The sequence below is a fragment of the Chenopodium album genome, chromosome 9 (assembly GCF_948465745.1).
Source record: "Chenopodium album chromosome 9, dcCheAlbu1.1, whole genome shotgun sequence".
NCBI classification, from domain to species: Eukaryota; Viridiplantae; Streptophyta; class Magnoliopsida; order Caryophyllales; family Amaranthaceae; genus Chenopodium; species Chenopodium album.
In genome coordinates this window covers 70,574,663-70,592,758 of record NC_137842.1, presented here as the reverse complement: position 1 = coordinate 70,592,758, position 18,096 = coordinate 70,574,663, and the positions used below count along the sequence as shown (strand labels likewise).

At 34.9% G+C, this 18,096-nt stretch overlaps 3 protein-coding genes across 4 annotated transcripts; 1 reads left to right on the top strand and 2 right to left on the bottom strand.

Annotated features, from left to right (window-relative positions):
• Positions 1–2,527: 2,527 nt before the first annotated feature.
• Positions 2,528–4,961, bottom strand: LOC145559107 (annexin D5-like). 2 transcript variants are annotated; one of them, XM_081620521.1, is made up of 6 exons: positions 4,624–4,961; positions 4,207–4,352; positions 3,730–3,942; positions 3,397–3,612; positions 3,116–3,205; positions 2,528–2,954 (listed from the first exon to the last, which is right to left on the bottom strand). In XM_081620521.1, exons 1-6 carry the CDS (start codon positions 4,697–4,699, stop codon positions 2,751–2,753), a joined length of 945 nt encoding a protein of 314 aa, XP_081476647.1. In that variant the 5' UTR covers positions 4,700–4,961; the 3' UTR covers positions 2,528–2,750. The 2 variants fall into 2 exon arrangements, with proteins under 2 accessions (XP_081476647.1, XP_081476648.1); XM_081620522.1 differs by having other exon boundaries at positions 4,218–4,352.
• Positions 4,962–5,095: 134 nt separating this feature from the next.
• On the bottom strand, positions 5,096–8,411 carry LOC145559108 (annexin D5-like). The gene is made up of 6 exons (XM_081620523.1): positions 8,237–8,411; positions 7,228–7,373; positions 6,699–6,911; positions 6,400–6,615; positions 6,234–6,323; positions 5,096–5,454 (listed from the first exon to the last, which is right to left on the bottom strand). Exons 1-6 carry the CDS (start codon positions 8,310–8,312, stop codon positions 5,257–5,259), a joined length of 939 nt encoding a protein of 312 aa, XP_081476649.1. The 5' UTR covers positions 8,313–8,411; the 3' UTR covers positions 5,096–5,256.
• Positions 8,412–11,558: 3,147 nt separating this feature from the next.
• Positions 11,559–17,524, top strand: LOC145560422 (uncharacterized). The gene is made up of 8 exons (XM_081621672.1): positions 11,559–11,962; positions 12,078–12,168; positions 12,753–12,820; positions 14,832–14,930; positions 15,135–15,191; positions 15,512–15,580; positions 15,919–15,981; positions 16,077–17,524. The coding sequence occupies exons 1-8, from the start codon at positions 11,732–11,734 to the stop codon at positions 17,259–17,261; spliced, it is 1,863 nt and encodes a 620-aa protein (XP_081477798.1). The 5' UTR covers positions 11,559–11,731; the 3' UTR covers positions 17,262–17,524.
• The last annotated feature ends 572 nt before the right edge of the window (positions 17,525–18,096 follow it).

The following is an 18,096-nucleotide window of genomic DNA, read 5'->3' as shown; positions in this document are numbered from 1 at the left end:
GAAATAAGGGTATGTTCACATTTACTGAACAGAGCTGAATTAAACTGAACTGATTGGAGCTGAACTGAACTGAATAAAGTTAAAATGAATATTTTATGAGACAAGGAAATTAAAAGCTGAACTGAACTGAACTGAACAGGCCCTAAATGATAAGAGATTTATCGATTAAGCCACTAAATAATTATCATCAAGTTTAAATTTTTATGATTGTATGTGTAATAATGTAATTAGATAGACTAATATTATACTATAAAAATCTTAATTGATCCTATACTCTCCTATAGGGTATAGGGTAACAAGTAGCTAAGCTAATTAATTAATAAGAGGGACAATGAAGCATGTGGGTTGTTTTTTGCCTTGGACTTTAGGGTAGTAGACAGATAATTGCCACTCGTGCAATTTTCCTTCATCACATCAAAATCTCATCTGGGAAAGGGAAATGGACTTATTACTCAATGATTGGGATAATAAGGATAAAAATCATTAATATCTTAGACCTACATAGTTAACTACATGCATTTACTATACTAACTATTTCAACATACTTGTAACATCTTTACCATATCTTATCCTTGAGATTCAAAGGACATTCACAATTTCACATGAACATGGATTCTTTTTATCACCCATTGCATCAACTAGTCAAGTACATCAAAAACTAAATCAAGAATCGACGTAGCCATTATTATTGATGATGGATCGCTCGTGTGTACATTGTAGTGATGTATGAGGTGATCACGTCGACATCAAGTTATTGTTTAAGATTTATTAAGCTTTCTATTGCTACTCTTGAATAATAGAAGATAGAACATATCACCTACACGTAAAAGTATTTATCAACCACTAAAAAAAAACATATATATGTGTTCATCCGCTATAATAATTCACTGTTGTGCATTACTAGTTTCATTTATAATAGTACTTGTTACTCCTTAACCTACGAAGCTCGGTAAACAAAAAAATAACTATATTTTTACATATATAAAAAGAGAGACTTGGATGAGTTCATCTGATCGATCTAGATAAGAGCGCAAGATAATGTAATGAATTGTAAGGTGTGGTAATAACAAAATTTTGTCATTGGCTTGATGTGTCTATTTTCTCTTAGAGAGGTAATTAGTACCTAATCATGCAAATACTAATCAAATGTGATTGTCAACCGTACTAGGCATGCAATGAGACATCAATTCTCTGAAATAGTAGTACAAAATGGTCCAAACAAGACAAATTAATGAACATAATTCGTTTTCTATTCATGTGGTTCCCTATTTTCCTAGTTGCCCCTACCATTCTCCTTATCAACACCTTTCGCTACAATAAAATTTTAGCTATATTGTTGCTTGAATCAACTTTCTTCACTAAATTGAGTTATTATTTTACAGTATTACTAGTACTAGAACTAAAGTTATGATACAATATCTAATCCATAGTACTAGGACTAATCAATCATATTTTAAAAATAACAAAATATCTAAATTATTAATTAATAATTCTAATTATACCCTTACATTTGACAACAAATACAGTAATAATTGACAACAAAAGAGTGCAATAGTACATTACTAGATGAAGCCCGTGCGATGCACGGTTTGTTTGATTTTTTTTAAATAATGTTTTTTTTTTTGTAAATATTTAGATAAAATTCCTAATATTAAAAGATAATATATAATATTTAATTAATTTAAACTTAAAAATCTCATTCGCCAATTTTTCTTACATGGCAGCGCGCTGAGAAAATTAGATCCTACGTGACTCTCTGAAAACTCTGGAAAAAACTCTCATTTATATATAATTAGATTGTATGCACACATTTAAACTTATTGATGAACTCAAGGAATAAAGGAATCCAAACAAGGTATCACTCAATATTTAGATTCTCATAATTCAATTTTACACCCTCATTATAGTCGTATGAGTATTTATTTTAAATTTTATTTTATTTTTAAGTGTATAAAATGCCGTAAAAGCTATAACATAGATAAACATATTAAATATCGATTGCCCTCATACATTAATATGCACCTAATACATGCATAAGCAACTTAAAAACTAAAGGAAGGTTCCCTTCCAATTTGGAGCTAGTGTATGCAAGATGATCCAAAAATTTAGTCAAAACAAGAAATTAAATAATGATTATTTTGATAACATGAAGCCGAGCTGACTCATATCTGTCATCCCACAAAAGTAATTCGGTAAGATATCATTTTTTATTTATTTTGTCAATTTTAAATGGTCATTAATAAATATAATTATTTTGTAAATTATTAATTTTGTTAAAGGCATTGGACTTTATTATTGACTTGAATCTTAGATCCGAATCATCACCAGTCACCACCCCCTTTAAATACGGGTACTTAGTTCTAATTTTTGCTGGTTTATTTATGTTCTTCCCCCCTAAATAAACATATTTAACATTATGATTATAAATCTAACTTTATGCTTCTTGTAATCTTATGATCTTATCTACTCTGTATATACGAAGTACTCTGTATATATATATTATGAGGCATTACTGGGACAACGCTCGTGTTCAAGAAGGAAATTTAACATTTAATAAGTAACAAAGGATTTAAGAGAGCTACATGTTATCTCGTTGAGCTTGAAATTCAAAAACGGCTCAATTTGCTTAAATAATACTAAAATTTCAATGTTGTCAATAAACTGAATGGAAGCATACATAATTTTACTGCATATGCTTTTGTGAATAAGCTTAATGCGCGCTATACAGGCACGCGTGCACACATGTATCCTCAATGTTTCGGACCCAGGAGAGCAAGAAGAAAACTTCTGTAATCGCCTGATGTTTCTGAGTGGACTGCATCAACCAGTGACTTCTTGTACTTCTTCTCATACTCGGCCTTTATGTACTGCATATCAAGCTCCACCCTTGTTACGATAACCCTGATGAGTGTTGTGTCATCGGTTCCCAAGCCCTTCATTGCTTCTCGTAGTACCTGTATTGCAGCAAGGGTGGTCATAAGACATAATAAGTTGGGATAGTAATCATTTGTAATGTTTAACATTTTCCAATCAAAATTTGTATCAAAATTTGTCCAATAGTTGAAAGTTGAAACAAGTAGAGACTTCATCTTGGCTAGGGACTAAATTAAGTTACCTTCGCAAAGTATTTTGCTGGGTTTTCTGCACATCTTAGAATTGTCAAAAGAGCGTATGCAAAGAGCCCGGATGTTTCTTTCTTTATAGCCTGCAAGAACAGCGAAAAACTCTCAAGTGAGACTGGTGTATGGTAAGACAAGGATCATTTATGTTAACATAGAGATTAAGGGGGTGAAATGTTACATTTCCATCTGTTTCTTTCTAGAATTTGCCTGAAAAAAACTAGTAGAGCACCTCAAACACTTGTTCAGGAAGATGCATAGAAAAGGAAAAATGTACCTTTCTAATTGAATGTCCATACATACTATTGTAGGCTGAATCTGCAGCAGCTAATTGTGCCCTGCTTCTCTCACTAAAAATTTTAATGAACATGTCCTCATCAGTTCCGAGTTTCTTCTCCCCAGCTTTATAGAGGGTTGTTGCATCGTTATCAGCAAGCATTCTATCAACTTCGAAACCTTCACAACGTTGCACGCTTACATATGCTAGCAAAAGCTACAGCAGAAGTGATGTTTTGCCACGTCAGCTTCTTACATAGTATATGACTAGGACTCGCGTCATAAGGTATTGAAAATCACCAGAACGTTAAATACGTAGTAAGAGAAATGTTACCTTCTGGTGATCTCCAGAGGTATAATATTTTAGATCATGCTCTAGGTTGACCCCATACTCAGCATTGTAGGTCTGCTTGAAGATCTGTATTTGGGAAGGTGTACGAGAACAAATAACTTCAGTGGCACCTATGAGATCATCTGCAACCAATGCCTCCCTCACACTAACAGCATCGCGTGTTGCTGGATCTTCCATCCAGAGCAAAACTGCATCCTGAAAAAAGATATAAATGTTGCAGTTACTCCGTATTAGACTTGTTTTACAACCGATGAAGCTGGGAATAGAAAAAAAGGAGGGTTGGGGAAAGGAAGAGCAAATCGCCACAAGCAGCCATTTAATCACTCAATTCAACTTACTCTTCGAATCAAAAAATGAATATAGGAAAGGAAATGGACTAAACACGGGCATAAAAATTCAGCTATAAGTACTATGAAAAAGTCTTTAATTCAAAAGAGCGAATCATGAGTGACATAATACCTCTAGTTTACCACTGAGCTCCTTTGACAACCGATGGAGAAGCTCTTCAGAGTACAAAGGTTCATATTCCTGCTTAATAGCTGCTCGCTGTGAAGCATCACGATGAGCAAGAATATCGATCACTGCTGAAGTATCACAACCAAATCCTGGGGGGAAGGGTACTCAAGATAAGAGTCAGATTTCTTTCAGTTAAAAATGACAGTCATATGAGATTTTGAGATCCTGCTGAAGTAAAGTTTACAGTTAAAGATTCACAGAGTGCAGGCGCTGATATGAAAATTCTAACGCATACAATTCAGGCACTGATAAGCCATTGTTCTTGAACAATTGACTACAATCAGCGGGATAAACACACTGTAAATCAGTGGAAACAGTAAAACGATTGAATAATACTTCGCAAGAAAGATTATTGATTACCTTTGAAAGCCTTGTAAAGTTTAGCAACATCATCACGAGTAGAAACTGGCATTGTAGGAACACTCAGACTTGACATTTTCGTCGCTAACTACAATTTTCTCAGGGATTGAATTACTAAAGCAAATTTCAATGTTCAAATATTTTTTTCTTTTTGGGTGCAATTTCAATGTTCAAATATGGCTTAATTTTATAGCAAGTTCAAATTAGGTTGAGTATACGCTAGATTTTTCAACACACAATTACACAAATAGATTAAGACTTTAGACTCATGATGGGAGAATTTTCAACTATGAATGCCATATATATTCTGAAAATCAACTAGCTATGTTAGTTTTCATTCAATAATGGATAGCATAATTTTCTCCAGAGCACATTTTAATGATTGAAATATGGAGTACTTCGTATTTATCTAATCACGTCAGATACATATTACTCGCAATAAAATGTCCAAGATGCTGACTAAACTCGATAATTCAAAGAAACTCGGATAATCTTCACTTCTATCACATAGCCAACCTAATTAATGCTGAATAAAGTCTTCAATTCACACAATAATAAGTTCAATGTTGACAATTCTCTAACATAACATACATACATCCAAACACTCGCAACCACACACACAAATCCTCAATATTATGGACCGAGGAGAGCAAGAAGAAATTTCCTGTAATTGCCAGAAGTTTCCGAGTGAACTGCATCAACCAATGACTTCTTATACTTCTTCTGGTACTCGGCTTTGATATACTGCATATCAATCTCCACCCTTGTCACAATAACCCTGATGAGTGTTGTGTCATCAGTTCCCATACCCTTCATTGCTTTTCGTAGTACCTGCAATGCAACAAGGGAGGTCATTAGTTAGAAGCATTATTTATTTGACATATCATGGCAGGAGAAAGTTAAAAACAAAAACTATCATGAACCACCATTAGTAAAAAGTTCAAGCAGAAGGCCTCTATAGTTAACCAAGCAGAACTACATGCATGGGGTGCAGTTATAGAGCAGAGAAAGAATCACTCGATTTAAGTATCCAATTGCTAGAATGCACTTCACTTTGAAAGATGATAACTTGATAAGCTATAATAACAATTAAATAAAAGAGCATATCGCAGAAAATATAATACCACCCCCATGCTTCTCACAAAAGACCACTTATTACTTCATTTCATTACTAGGATGCACTTAGTTTGAAAGATGAAAAGCTAAAGCGGTAAAGATTTTTTTTTTTTTTTTTTAATTTATTTAAATAAATTAAACACAAACAAAGATTGCAGACCCTTGAATCCGTTTAATCATTGTAAGAGAATTCAATACAGAATAAGCGTGACTTGACAACTGCAAATACTCCAGAATTTCCATTGTAAAATTTACACAACATACAAAAAATCATGTGTTTCATAAATGTATAACCATCCAAACAGAATTAATCAAAGTCTGTTGGCGCATTTTTAAAACTAGAATCCTAACGTCCTTCCAGTGAACTAGTAAAGCATTGTTCATTCAAGAGCTGATTTCATGATGACTACTAGTAAAGCATTGTTCATTCAAGAGCTGATTTCATGATGACTAGTAAAGGAAAAAATAACTAATCATAAATATTCAAGAGTCACCTTCGCAAAGTACTTTGCTGGGTTTTCTGCACATCTTACGATTGTCAAAAGAGCATATGCAAAGACCCCTGACGTTTCTTTCTTTATAGCCTGCACCAAAAAATGCAAAAAATAATTAGTTAAGCATCTCACAACTTTGCACCAAAAAATCAAACAAAAATAATACCTTCTCAAGATTGTGACCATGCATTCTATTATAGGCTAAATCAGTAGCAGCTAGCTGTGCTCTGCTTCTCTCACTAAAAATTCTTATGAACATGTCCTCATCAGTTCCTAGTCTTTTCTCCCCAGCTCTATAGAGTGTCTTTGCATCGTTCTCAGCCATCATTGCATCTACTTCATAACCTTCATAACGCAGTATGGATATATATGCTAGCAAAAGCTGTAACAACAGTTGGTAATACATCTTGTCAGATCACAAGGCATTGAAATTCGCCATTTTGACAAAGTAAAAAAGAGTGTTACCTTCTTGTGGTCTCCGGAGGTATGCTTTTCTAGATCATGCTCTAGGTAGGTCCCAAATTTTGCATGGTAGATCTGCTTGAAGGTTTGTATCTGGGAAGGTGTACGAGAACATATAACTTCAGTGGCACCCCTGAGGTCATTTGCAGTCAGTGCCTGCCTCAAAACAACAGCATCACGCGATGCTGGATCTTGCATCCAGAGCAATACTGCATTCTGAACACACAGCACGCAGGTTACAATTGTTTGCCATTTCCATTCACAAAAGGTAAGCTTAGATAGAGGGTGAGGAAGACCAAAGAGGGAGGGGGGTGCACAATTCCATGGATCTATTGAAGCTATTCGTTGTATGGAAACATTAGCTATGGTAAGAACGCCAATCAAGTTACACGCGTGGAAACTGAGTTAAATATGATTTATATATCAATGAAATCTAGTGGCTGTAACTTTGTAAAAGTAAATAATGGAGTTGAGCATATTAATTTAGAAATGTTAAAGAAAGAAAACCATGCCGAATCTTGGCATCTCATACCTCAAGTTTACCACTGAGCTCCTTAGACAATCGATGCAGAATATCTTCAGAATACAAAGCTCTGTATTCCTGCATGATAAATCCACGCTGTGTAGCATCACGATGAGCAAGAATGTTGATCACCGTTGTAGTGTCACAACCAAAACCTAAAAGAAAAAGTATTCAAGATAAGAAAAGGCTATAAGATCCTGCTACAACAAATCCATATGTCCATAATTTAGTCTTTTCTCTTGACAATTGAATGCAATGAAAATTCCAACATACAGAGTTAAAAGCGTAGACAAGCATAAACGCTGACTCAATATGCTCAAGCATATCTTGAGACAAGATTCAAAAAGGATCAAAAGCCAATTTTCTACATAATTAAGTAACAAATGATCTTATTTCCATTTTGGGGCTTTAAACAAAAGAATTTCCCATTTTTCGCCACTAAACAAAAGAATCCAAGAACCTACTTGGGAAATTTTCAAATTTAACCTACCTTTCCATCACCATATCTCATCCTACAACAATTCTTACAACTTCCCATTAATTACACACTTTGATACACATTAGCGATACGTCGATAACAGCAAGAACTCCTTACATTCCAGACAAGAACTTACTAAGGCAAAGAGGTTTTTGATCAAGAATCAAACAAAGTGTATACGAATGAGGATTACTGTATTTAATCTTTGATCCCAAAATCAAAGTTAAGATATCAATCAACACTTTGATCACAACACTAAGTTCAAAAATTGCATAATTCTGTAAAACATTTCATAAATTCACATAATACCAAATAAAATAGCCCTAATTCACACAAAACACAAAATCCTTCAAATGAAAAACAGAAATTAAAAAGAAAATAACGCAAATGTATCATAAAACCCTAACTATCATACATATTACAATTTCAAGAAAATTTAATCAATACTTTGTAATTCAGTCGAAACAGTAAAACGAAATGATTAATCGTCAAACTGGAAAAAAAGGAGTCAAAGGAGAGAGAAAGAAAGAGATTAGTTACCTTTGAAGGCCTTGTGAAGTTGAACGACGTCGTCGCGAGGAGAAAGCGGGACTGGAGGAATATTAACAGTGGACATCTTCGTCTTCTCCGAAGTTTTTTTTTATTCTCTCTCCTATTTGCGTTTTCTGTTTGTGAATAATGCAGAGAGATATGATTGCTTGGATGAATAAAAAATGAATTTATGGATATTCAGTATTTCAACAGTGACATGAATTAACAACACGTATGACGTTTTTTTTAGGGAACGTTATAGGCTATCTAACTTGTTAAGTTGTTAAAAGTTTAATGTGTCACGTGGCATGTTATTGATAGCGTATTGAAATAATTATTATAAAAGAAAAAAAAAAAAAAAGTTTACTTGTTAACTAAGGTTGTTTTTATTTTTGTTTGAAGAAACTTGTTAACTAAGGCTATTCTATAGAGAAAATACAAGTTCATATCAGGTAGTAACGAATTGTGTTTATATCAGGGCATGGAGGTCATTTTGCGTGGTTTAATGAGGGGCAAATTCGACCAATCGAAGGTACAAGGCGGATTCCCATTTTTAGTACCCCGTTTGAAAGGGAAGACATGTCAACAGAAATGTTAACATCGTTACCTCTGAGTGATAACCTCGAGAACCGTATTTCGACTCACAAATCAGTCACGAATTTTCTCTCTCAATACCACCTTCAATCAGAACCGTCGGCGGCAGATTTCGCAAAACCCATAGATCTATGTATGTATGGCGGTCCCAAATTAAGTTCATGTCTCTCCAAGCTGCGATGTACACCAAATCACCTCCTCTTTCTTCGATTTCAAACAATTAGGGTTTGATTGTATCACCTAATACTGTTAACAAGGATTTTAAGGACATCATACGCGAGAATGGAAGAGGAGAATTACATAACAGCAGACGGCGTCCAGGTTTTCGTGAATTAGAGAACCGTTACAAGTTGTCCTACACAATTGACACAAAACGGTGTCCACATCAGCATTCCACCACTAACACATTACTTCTTAGAAAAGAAAGCCAACTATTTACAACTATGCCATGTTATTAACAAACTTTCTTAATTTCTGTTAAGACTATTATAAATGGGGACAGACTCTTTTCCATAAGTTCAATAAGATAGGAAATAAGAGCAAATAATTAAGTAAAATAAGATAAAATTTAAAATACTAATAATAATAATACTATTCTGTTTCATATAATTTGCAACGATTTGACATAAAGTATAAAGGAAAAAGGTCTCCTTTTTGCAAATAATACGAGGCAGTAAGTTAGATAAAAATTTAATACACTATCTGAACTATTTTATTCCAAACACACAAAAATAAAAAGAAAAGATTATATTAGGCTAATGATAAATGATAAGAAATACAACTAAAAATGATACGAAATACAACCTAGTTAGGGTCTGTTCTCATTGACTGAACTCAACTGAACTGAATTGAGCTGAGCTGAACTGAACTAAATTGAAATGAATACTTTACAAGAGAAGGAAATTAGGAGCTGAACTGAACTGAATTTCAACGTATGAGAACAGACCCTTAGTTCATTGTACTTTCTAAAAATAAAAAAAAAAAAGATTCGTTGCAAATGGTGGAGTGGGGGGAAAGAGATGAATACTTTTTATTAGAAAAAGTAAAGGGACAATGGAAATAATATTATATGAAGAGAATTCTCTTATAGTCTTACTATAAGTGCTTAGATCTACTGGTAAGAGATATTTTCTAAATCAAGGTCTTGAATTTGAGACTTATGAACACAACAATACTTGTTGGGAAAACTTTCCTCCCAATTAAAACATGATTTGGCTCAAATCCAAATTAGTCAAAATCTGATAAACTTTGGATTATTAGGTTTGCGTGTATTTAAACGGGGACAATACAATTTTTTTTAGAATAAGAGAGAGACAAATTGGAAAAAAAAGTAAAAAAAATAAAATAATACTAAGGGTAATTTTGAATTTTCAGGCTAGTAGTTGGGGGTAATTAAAATCGTCTGTATGTGATGTCACATGTAATAGATGGGTTAATGGAGTTTTGTTAACGATGTTAGTAAAGTAACTTTCTTTAAGTCACAGTTAGTCCCAGTTACTCCAACCTTTGTAGAATCTTTTTTGACGCTCCTCTCCTCTTCGTTCTTCCTCCTATTATCATCCTTTATTAAACTTATATTTATGGAATCATAGATATACAAGGTCGTTGGTGTTTGTAACATTAGGTAGTTGTTGGTGGTGTTTTCCGAGCACGGTAGTTGAAATTCATGCAACTAAAGGTCTATATTTTTCGTGGATAACACCGTGAATTCGAATAGCATTTTCAGTGGAGTTTCATAAGCTTAAGGGCTACTTTAATGGAGGAACATTACACTTCACCTTTAGGGGTTAATCATATCTATTTTTTTTCTCTATTTTGTCTTAGGGTTTTTGGAATTGGTGGTGTCGGTGATCGAGGGATGGGTGATGATGAAAGCTCGAGCTCCTTTGATAAGCATTTGATGGGTTTCGAACACTAGACCTCGAGGAATCAAGATCTAATTTCTTACCATCTTAGTCCATAACAATTCATGCCATCTATGCAAATAAATATAACTATAAATGACACACGCTAATTAAAAGGAAGAACGTGATAAACAGTTTGAAAAATAAATTAAGAGGAATAAAAACAACATTTCTCAAACAATAGAGTGTTGAAATTGTCTTTCTATACTCTTTGTTAATTAGTAACATTATGTGTAACATTTATGCATACACATACATAATCGATGACAATATATTTTATAAATAAACAATTTAATCAAAGTGGTAGCCCGAACAACCCTATGCAACGCCCAGGCTACACACTAGTTTAGTTCTACAAATGGTGACTGAAGCTAACAACATTAATGACTACTTTTTTGCACTGTTGCACATTGTCAAGTAACAAAATACTTCTCTCACTTGAAATCACAGTAAACAAGTGTAAACAATAAAAACATGTATAAAATAGTTTCCCAATATAAATAATAACGAAATTGTCAATTGAAATACGCCATATGTTGATATATTATGAAAAACTAGTGTGTAGCCCAGGCGTTGCACCGGTAGCTACTTTAATTAGACCTTGTGATTATCAATTATATACATTTATTTTCAAGTTTATAACATAGCTTATAATTAGCTTATATGGTTAAGTAACTATATTTCTCATAAAAGGTTGGGTGTTCGAATCCTCTTAGATGTGCTTAGTAACGTTTTTTAATAGATTAGTATAGATTAAGCTCGCCCCTTTAACAAATCAATTACATCTTTCCATCATGTTAACAATTTACATGCCAAAATTCACACCCCACACTTCTAAATTAGAGCTTCACTTCTTTCTAGTTTCTTGTCTTATACAACTTTTTTTCACTGCCAATTCTTAAACCTTGCCCCAATAAGCTGCGAACTCAGGAACATATTTTAATGCCGCAAATTATCTTCTAAAATTGCCCCATTTTTCGATCATTTAGCTGAAAATTAATCGAAAATGTCGGCGATTTTCTGTCGAATCAAAGAGATGAAGTTGAACAAATTCATCCACCAATTCAGAAGATATCATTTCCAGATTTCTACACCTCAGTTCGTCAATCAAACAGCAGCTTCGCTAAGATTATCGGATTATTATTTTCTATCAAATTCCTCGAAAATTAGCCCTAATTTTCAACGGCGGGTTGAGTTATTTAATTCTAGGGTTCGATTCTATGCGGCCCCAGTTCAGGTTAATTTCGTGATTCAATTTCGGTTAGTTTTCTGGAAAAATTTTCAGTATTCTCTCTGAGGATTTGGGTTTATTGTGAAATTAATTAATTGTTGTTGAATTTGTATGTTGTTAGATTAAGAAGAAGGAGGAAGTGACTACTCCCAGTCGACCGCGGCTTAATGAAGAGATTAAAGCGGATATTTTAAGAATTGTTACTGATGAAGGTATGATGATTTGGGTACTTAATTATTGTTAAGATTGTAAGACTGAATCAAAATTGTATTGTGCATTGTTTGTTTGATTAGATTTTGAAGATTTTGGTCAATTGAATTATACTGGACTGCTTTCTACATTGTATAACTGTATAAGTGTGCTGATATTTAATCTTTGAGGGTTTCGTAAGGATTGTCATGTTTCGTATGTGAGTGATATTGTATTTATGTCGATGCTATGGAAGGAAGTTTTTGCTGATGTTGTCCCAAAAAATAATGTTTGATGTTAACTCATGTAGAATGATTGTTGCTTTTCTGATACATAGTAGCATGCTTGTATTCTTTCCAATTACTCTTGTTCGCATATTGCCCTAAGCTCCTAACATCTTTGTATTGCACGTAATTCGTATGTGATAACTGATATTGGACTATTGGTCACCTATTGCCTTCATCTGTCGTGAAAGCACAAAAAGAATTTACCTTAAACATTGTCATGTTATTGGGTGAGGAGAGTGAAATTAGAATTTTTTTGAAGGAAACACAGAAAGTAATCCAAAGGGGGTTTGGTGGTTGAGATTTCTTGTGCATGCTTGCAGGACATAATATCATCTCAAGACAGGAAGCTCTGAAGCGTGCAAAAAGTCTGAAGCTTGATCTAGTTGAGGTAAATATTCTTAGTATTGCTTCTACAAAATTATGAGGGAGAAGTTATATGAATTTTAAGCTCTAACAAAGTCTATAACATGTTTTGTGGCATGCATTGTTGACTACCTATATGTTTTCAGTGGGCCCCCCCCCCCCCCCCCCCCCCCCCCCCCCCCCTTTTTTTTTTAATTATAAATTTTTTAATTTTTATAAATTTGTTTAATTAACTTTTCCTGTTTATGTTATGACTTGAAAGTTGAAAGAAATTTGCTACCTAAATGCAAATTCATGCTTCAAAATTTACATACTTAGCTTTAGCTTCATCATCATAAGAGCACTAATATATCCGGAGATGAAAGCCATTAGCTGTTCAAATTGTTGTAATGATATTAAAGTGGTCGTGGCCTCCAAAAGTTCTTTTGTATCTCCCAAAGTGAAAAAGATAGGGTTTTTCCCCCTTATCATGATCATCACCCAAAGGTCCCACTTACCTTATAGACTCTGCATTATTGTCTCTCTTGGATCCAGTGTTAAACTGTTGATCAGTCTACATCGTTGATCCTTCCTGTCTTTCAGGTATCATTTAGCTAAGAACCATTTTTTCTCTCTTTATCTCTCATTTCCGTGGCTAAGTTACTGTGTTGACATGTGATGATCCATCCTCGGCACCTTGCAGCCTTGCAGGACTGTAAGTGATAAATAGATTCCCTTGAAGTATCTAGCCCTTGTTGTTCTTGCTTAATACTAAGGTGATTGGACACTAGAATTTTATTGACCAGAATTTAGAACTGCATGGTCTGGCGGCTGTCTCTATGCTTGTTTGGTGGCTGATAAAAGCTTAGTTCACTTCAATTATATGGTTAAACTGTAGTTTAAAGATTGACTTAGAGTTTTTGTATCTTTATACATGTTTAGACCATAGGTAAACCTTATCAATGTCATTCTTCTTTTCTTCGCTCTATTCTCATGTGTTTCTCTTGCTAATGCACACCCAAACACTTTGAAGTCACACTAATGCACACCTTCCATACGAGAAGCACTCTGCCCCCCCTGATCCTTGATAATTTATAAGATGTTGGTTTAATGGCCTATTATTTTGCAACTTGTCTCTGGGTGTAAGTTTTCGAATAATCTAGTTGGCGGCAAATTGGTACATTAATTTGTGGATAATGATGTACCCGGCCTTTGATTGTTTGTCTCCAAGCTTCCGTATACCTTGCATTGCCTGCTGATTACTTACCATCTGATTACCTCTGGTTATTGCTTACCATTCAATTACTACCCCCACCTCCACCCTCACTCCCACCTTGCTCAAGCAATTAGAAAAGAGCTTCAGTATCATCCTTGCAAGAGTTACAACCACCAAACATCTTTCGTTTTTAGCTGAACAATCATTGCTTAATGTACAGTGTGCACATCTCTTTGATGAAAAGCTTCCTCGAGTTCCTATCTAAGCCATCCAGCTCCTTATTTGACAATTTCTGTCCAGTTCTGTATGTTTGCATTCTTGGGTCATTGTGCCTTCTAGTATCATGGAAAATCAGCATTAAATGACATTGTTCCCCACGATGATGCTGGAAGAGCATTGAAAGTTCCAATCTTCACTTGTCTGCAAGCTCCCAGTTTTCACCATCACCTTTTTTTCTGACTTGGTTGGAAGGAGTTAGTAAGGATATGAAATATATGGATTTGCATGAGGATGAGACATTGGATCGTAAGGGATGGTGGAGGAAGATTTTTGTCGATGACTACACGGAATAATCACTTTTGGTTCATTTAGCTGACCCCACTTATGGGATTAAGCTTTGATTGATTGATTGAAGACCTTGATTTAGTCTTACTGAGATTTAATCATTAATTATTAATCATTATAGACCTTAATGGGGTTTTATATATATATTTATTTTTATTTGGGAAGTTTAGTAATATTTTATTTTATTTATTCTATTTTTATCAACTTGGTTGGTTCATGTTTCAATATTCTGATATTGCTGGTGTTATAAAGGTCTGATATGTTTGTGAGTTCACAGGTTGACCGAGTAGCAAAGCCTCCTGTTTGCAAAATCATGGACTATAACCGGGAACGGTACAAGAAACAAGTTAGAGAAAAAGAGCGTGCTAAGATAAAGGTAGGAGATTCTTGTTGAAGGTGGTGTCCCTTAACCCCCCCTCCCCCGATTCTTCGTTTTAAATAAATTTATCTTAATTGTTTAATTCCTCTTCTTTATTATAAGAAACTCTGGTGCTGTATATTGTTTTGGACCTTGTTCAATTAATATTTTTTCTAGCAACCAGTGTTATAATATTTGAATGTGCGTGCTTTTCTTCTGCAGTCTGCTGGCAGTCTTAAGAGAGGAGGTTGCAAAGAAATCCGTGTTTCTGCGAAGTCTGTAAGTTTTTGCAATCAAGAAGATTGCTTTATGCTAAAGCACACCACCTACAATTGCTGTGAATGTAACAACTTATCTGAAATCTGTCTATCATAATTTTCACGAATGTAGTATCTAATATTTCTGTATGCGGTAAAAGTGGCTTTGTTTAGATTTAGACTTGTTTGTTGTGTTTAGTAGTTAAACATTTTTTTCCTCTTAAGATTCTTGTCACAATTTATCTGCAATTTTTTTTTGAGCAATGTGCAATGCTGAAGGTTGACTGTTATGTTCTGATAGATTTGTTATTTGTAATCAGCTTCTTGATTTCCTTGCTCCAGGAATCGAAGGATGTTAAGATGAAAGCAGACACAATTAGGAGATTGATGGAACGTGGATACCGAGTAAAGGTAATTCTTGCGGAAATTTGGAATAAGATACATAAAACCAAACTAGAGTCTAGCTTGCTAAGAAAAAGGCATAGTTGAACCCAGAACTTTGCATAAACAGGAAGCTTTTGATTCCAATGTGATGGCACATCAATATGTTGAAGGTTACCATAGCGTGCTGAAACACTCATGATTAGTTGAAACTTGAAATATACTTATAATATTACTGCATGAATGTGAAGTGCTTGGCTTTGCATTATTGATTTTTGATCAATTATTTTCCTGCTATTTTCTATTTGTGCAAACCTTGGCTTTATTTCACTGTCACTAATTGGTTATATTTCTTTGATCCCAATCAGTGCATGGCTACTGGTACTGAAGACCAAGATTTAAGTGGAATTCTTTCTCAAATTTCTGCTTTGGTAGAGACCTTGTATTCTGTATTTTACCACTTTTCAGAGCTCTGGTTTACACCTGTTCTTGTTCTCCTGTTCTTATGCCTTCTGAAATGATGTAGATTGAAGATGATGCGTTTGTTGAAGAAAAAAGACCAGCATATTTAATAGTTAGGCATGTCAAATTTGGTGTGTCAAAGAAAAGGGGCAAGAAGTCTTCCGACAGTTCCAAGGACAAAACTGCTGCCAGTCCAGAGATCCATAATGCTGCTGCTACTTGCAGTGACAGTCCTGCTGATTTGGGAGAAGCATCATCCTGTGAAGAATCTGATATGGACAATGTGGATAATGATGTAGAAGCACCCTTGCAATGTCAAGAACAGCCTGCATGGCCAGCTACTTCAGTTTCTAGTGCAGACCAAAATTTTGCTGAAATGTTTGATCTCAGCCATAATGTGAGAGGTACTACCAGCATTCAGGAGAAGCAAATCAGGTTTGATGGCAAAGCAGCAGCTGCTACATCCAATAATAATGCTGCAGGATTCGCTCCTCCTGGAGTGCCCAACTTTACTGGTCCAAATGTAAGGCCAGTCGCACAAGAAATTGAAAATAGGTACGCCGGAAGCGCAGCAAAGAGTTCTTCAGCTGTGAGGAATCCTACGACATTCCGTAATAGTGAAACTCAGCGCCAATCTCACCCTCATCCTCACCCTAGTGCTCTTCCACCTAGAGGTCCCAGACAAGGTGGAGTTGAAGGTTCTCCATCTATGAATTTCCGTCTTCCTCCAGATGATATTCCTCAGCCAAGGAGCGAGTTTCAAAGTCAATCAAGTCAGCCTAATAGTAACTCATCGAGCTCCATGGGACACCCACAGCCACCTATTAGTACTGGTAGTTCTAGATCACAATCAACAGGATTTGGTACATTTAGCAGTACAAAGGTAGATGCACCTAAAAGCCCCAGACAAGGTGGACTTGAAGGTTCTCAACCCACAAATTTCCATCTTCCTCCAGATGTGACTCAGCCTAGGGGTGAAGTTCATAATCGATCAAGTCAACCTAATAGTAACTCATCGGGCAGCATTGGACACCAGCAGCCACCTAGTAATACTGGCAGCCCTAGATCCCAGTCAATAGGTTTTGGTAAGTTTAGCAGTACAACGGGAGATGCTAACCCCAATATTGCTGGCCCTTCAGACGTTACTAGAAATTCTGCTCCTGGTGGTTTGAAGCCACCTATACCAAGATCTGATGGACCTCAGAAATCAGAGTCTACTGATAAGAAATGGGGAATATTTAGTAAATAGAGCTCCGTTCTGTGTCAGGGAGTAATTCACCAGTTGCAAGAAACAACCAATACGGAGTAGAATTATTCATTCCAATTTGGATTAAGTTGGGATCATAAAATTCATATTTTTGTTTTAAATTTTTCCATGTAATAAACCCTTGTTGAGTTGGGTAATTTTTTCGACTAATACTAGTATTGTATAAGCACAATACTGCTGTAGGAATTTTTGTATTTTCTCTGCACAGTTTCGTAATTTGTTCATGTTAATTTACTTTTTTAGAAGTGGTGGTAGTTACTAGTATGAATTATATTTGTTGTTGGTCACCAATTTTTGGTTAGGCTCTAGTGTGAGTTGTGTTGGGTTAACTGTTTCTACCCTAGTATGAATTATACATTTGGGAATATACAGTGAAAATAGGTTTACCATTCCTCATTTTCATATGCTATCATGGTAACACTCAACAAATTGTTGCTATAAGGTTTTGTATCAAATGACGAGATGTCTCAAAAATACCCTTACATATTAACACATTTTGCTTAATTTTTTTATTTTTTAAAAAATTGTGCACACCGAAACCCTAGAACACTCCAATTCAATGATTTCCTTAACATATTAGGGCATATTGCTTAATTTATATATTATACGTACAAACTCTAACCCTCCAACTCTCCAATTCAATCGTTATTTGCGAATTCGTAATGAAGAAGTAACTCTAACCCTCCAACTCTCCAATTCGATTGTTATTTGCGAATTCGTAATGAAGAAGTACCACAAGCTACAAGAGCCACATGCCCACATCAACACATCACCCCCTCCAGCCTTCGTCCATTAAACATTCTTCTAGTTTTAATGT

What these genes read in the sequence shown, in the direction of transcription:
- LOC145559108 (XM_081620523.1), bottom strand. Translation starts at nt 8,312, where the DNA reads ATGTCCACTGTTAATATTCCTCCAGTCCCGCTTTCTCCTCGCGACGAC. An exon ending in AGCTCAGTGGTAAACTTGAG is followed by an intron (nt 6,912 to 7,227) that starts GTATGAGATGCC and finishes CTGTGTGTTCAG; the next exon opens with AATGCAGTATTGCTCTGGAT. An exon ending in CCTCCGGAGACCACAAGAAG is followed by an intron (nt 6,616 to 6,698) that starts GTAACACTCTTT and finishes CTGTTGTTACAG; the next exon opens with CTTTTGCTAGCATATATATC.
- LOC145559107 (XM_081620521.1), bottom strand. Translation starts at nt 4,699, where the DNA reads ATGTCAAGTCTGAGTGTTCCTACAATGCCAGTTTCTACTCGTGATGAT. An exon ending in ATGGACATTCAATTAGAAAG is followed by an intron (nt 3,206 to 3,396) that starts GTACATTTTTCC and finishes CTGTTCTTGCAG; the next exon opens with GCTATAAAGAAAGAAACATC. An exon ending in CAGCAAAATACTTTGCGAAG is followed by an intron (nt 2,955 to 3,115) that starts GTAACTTAATTT and finishes GCTGCAATACAG; the next exon opens with GTACTACGAGAAGCAATGAA.
- LOC145560422 (XM_081621672.1), top strand. Translation starts at nt 11,732, where the DNA reads ATGTCGGCGATTTTCTGTCGAATCAAAGAGATGAAGTTGAACAAATTC. An exon ending in TGAAGCTTGATCTAGTTGAG is followed by an intron (nt 12,821 to 14,831) that starts GTAAATATTCTT and finishes GTGAGTTCACAG; the next exon opens with GTTGACCGAGTAGCAAAGCC. An exon ending in AACGTGGATACCGAGTAAAG is followed by an intron (nt 15,581 to 15,918) that starts GTAATTCTTGCG and finishes GATCCCAATCAG; the next exon opens with TGCATGGCTACTGGTACTGA.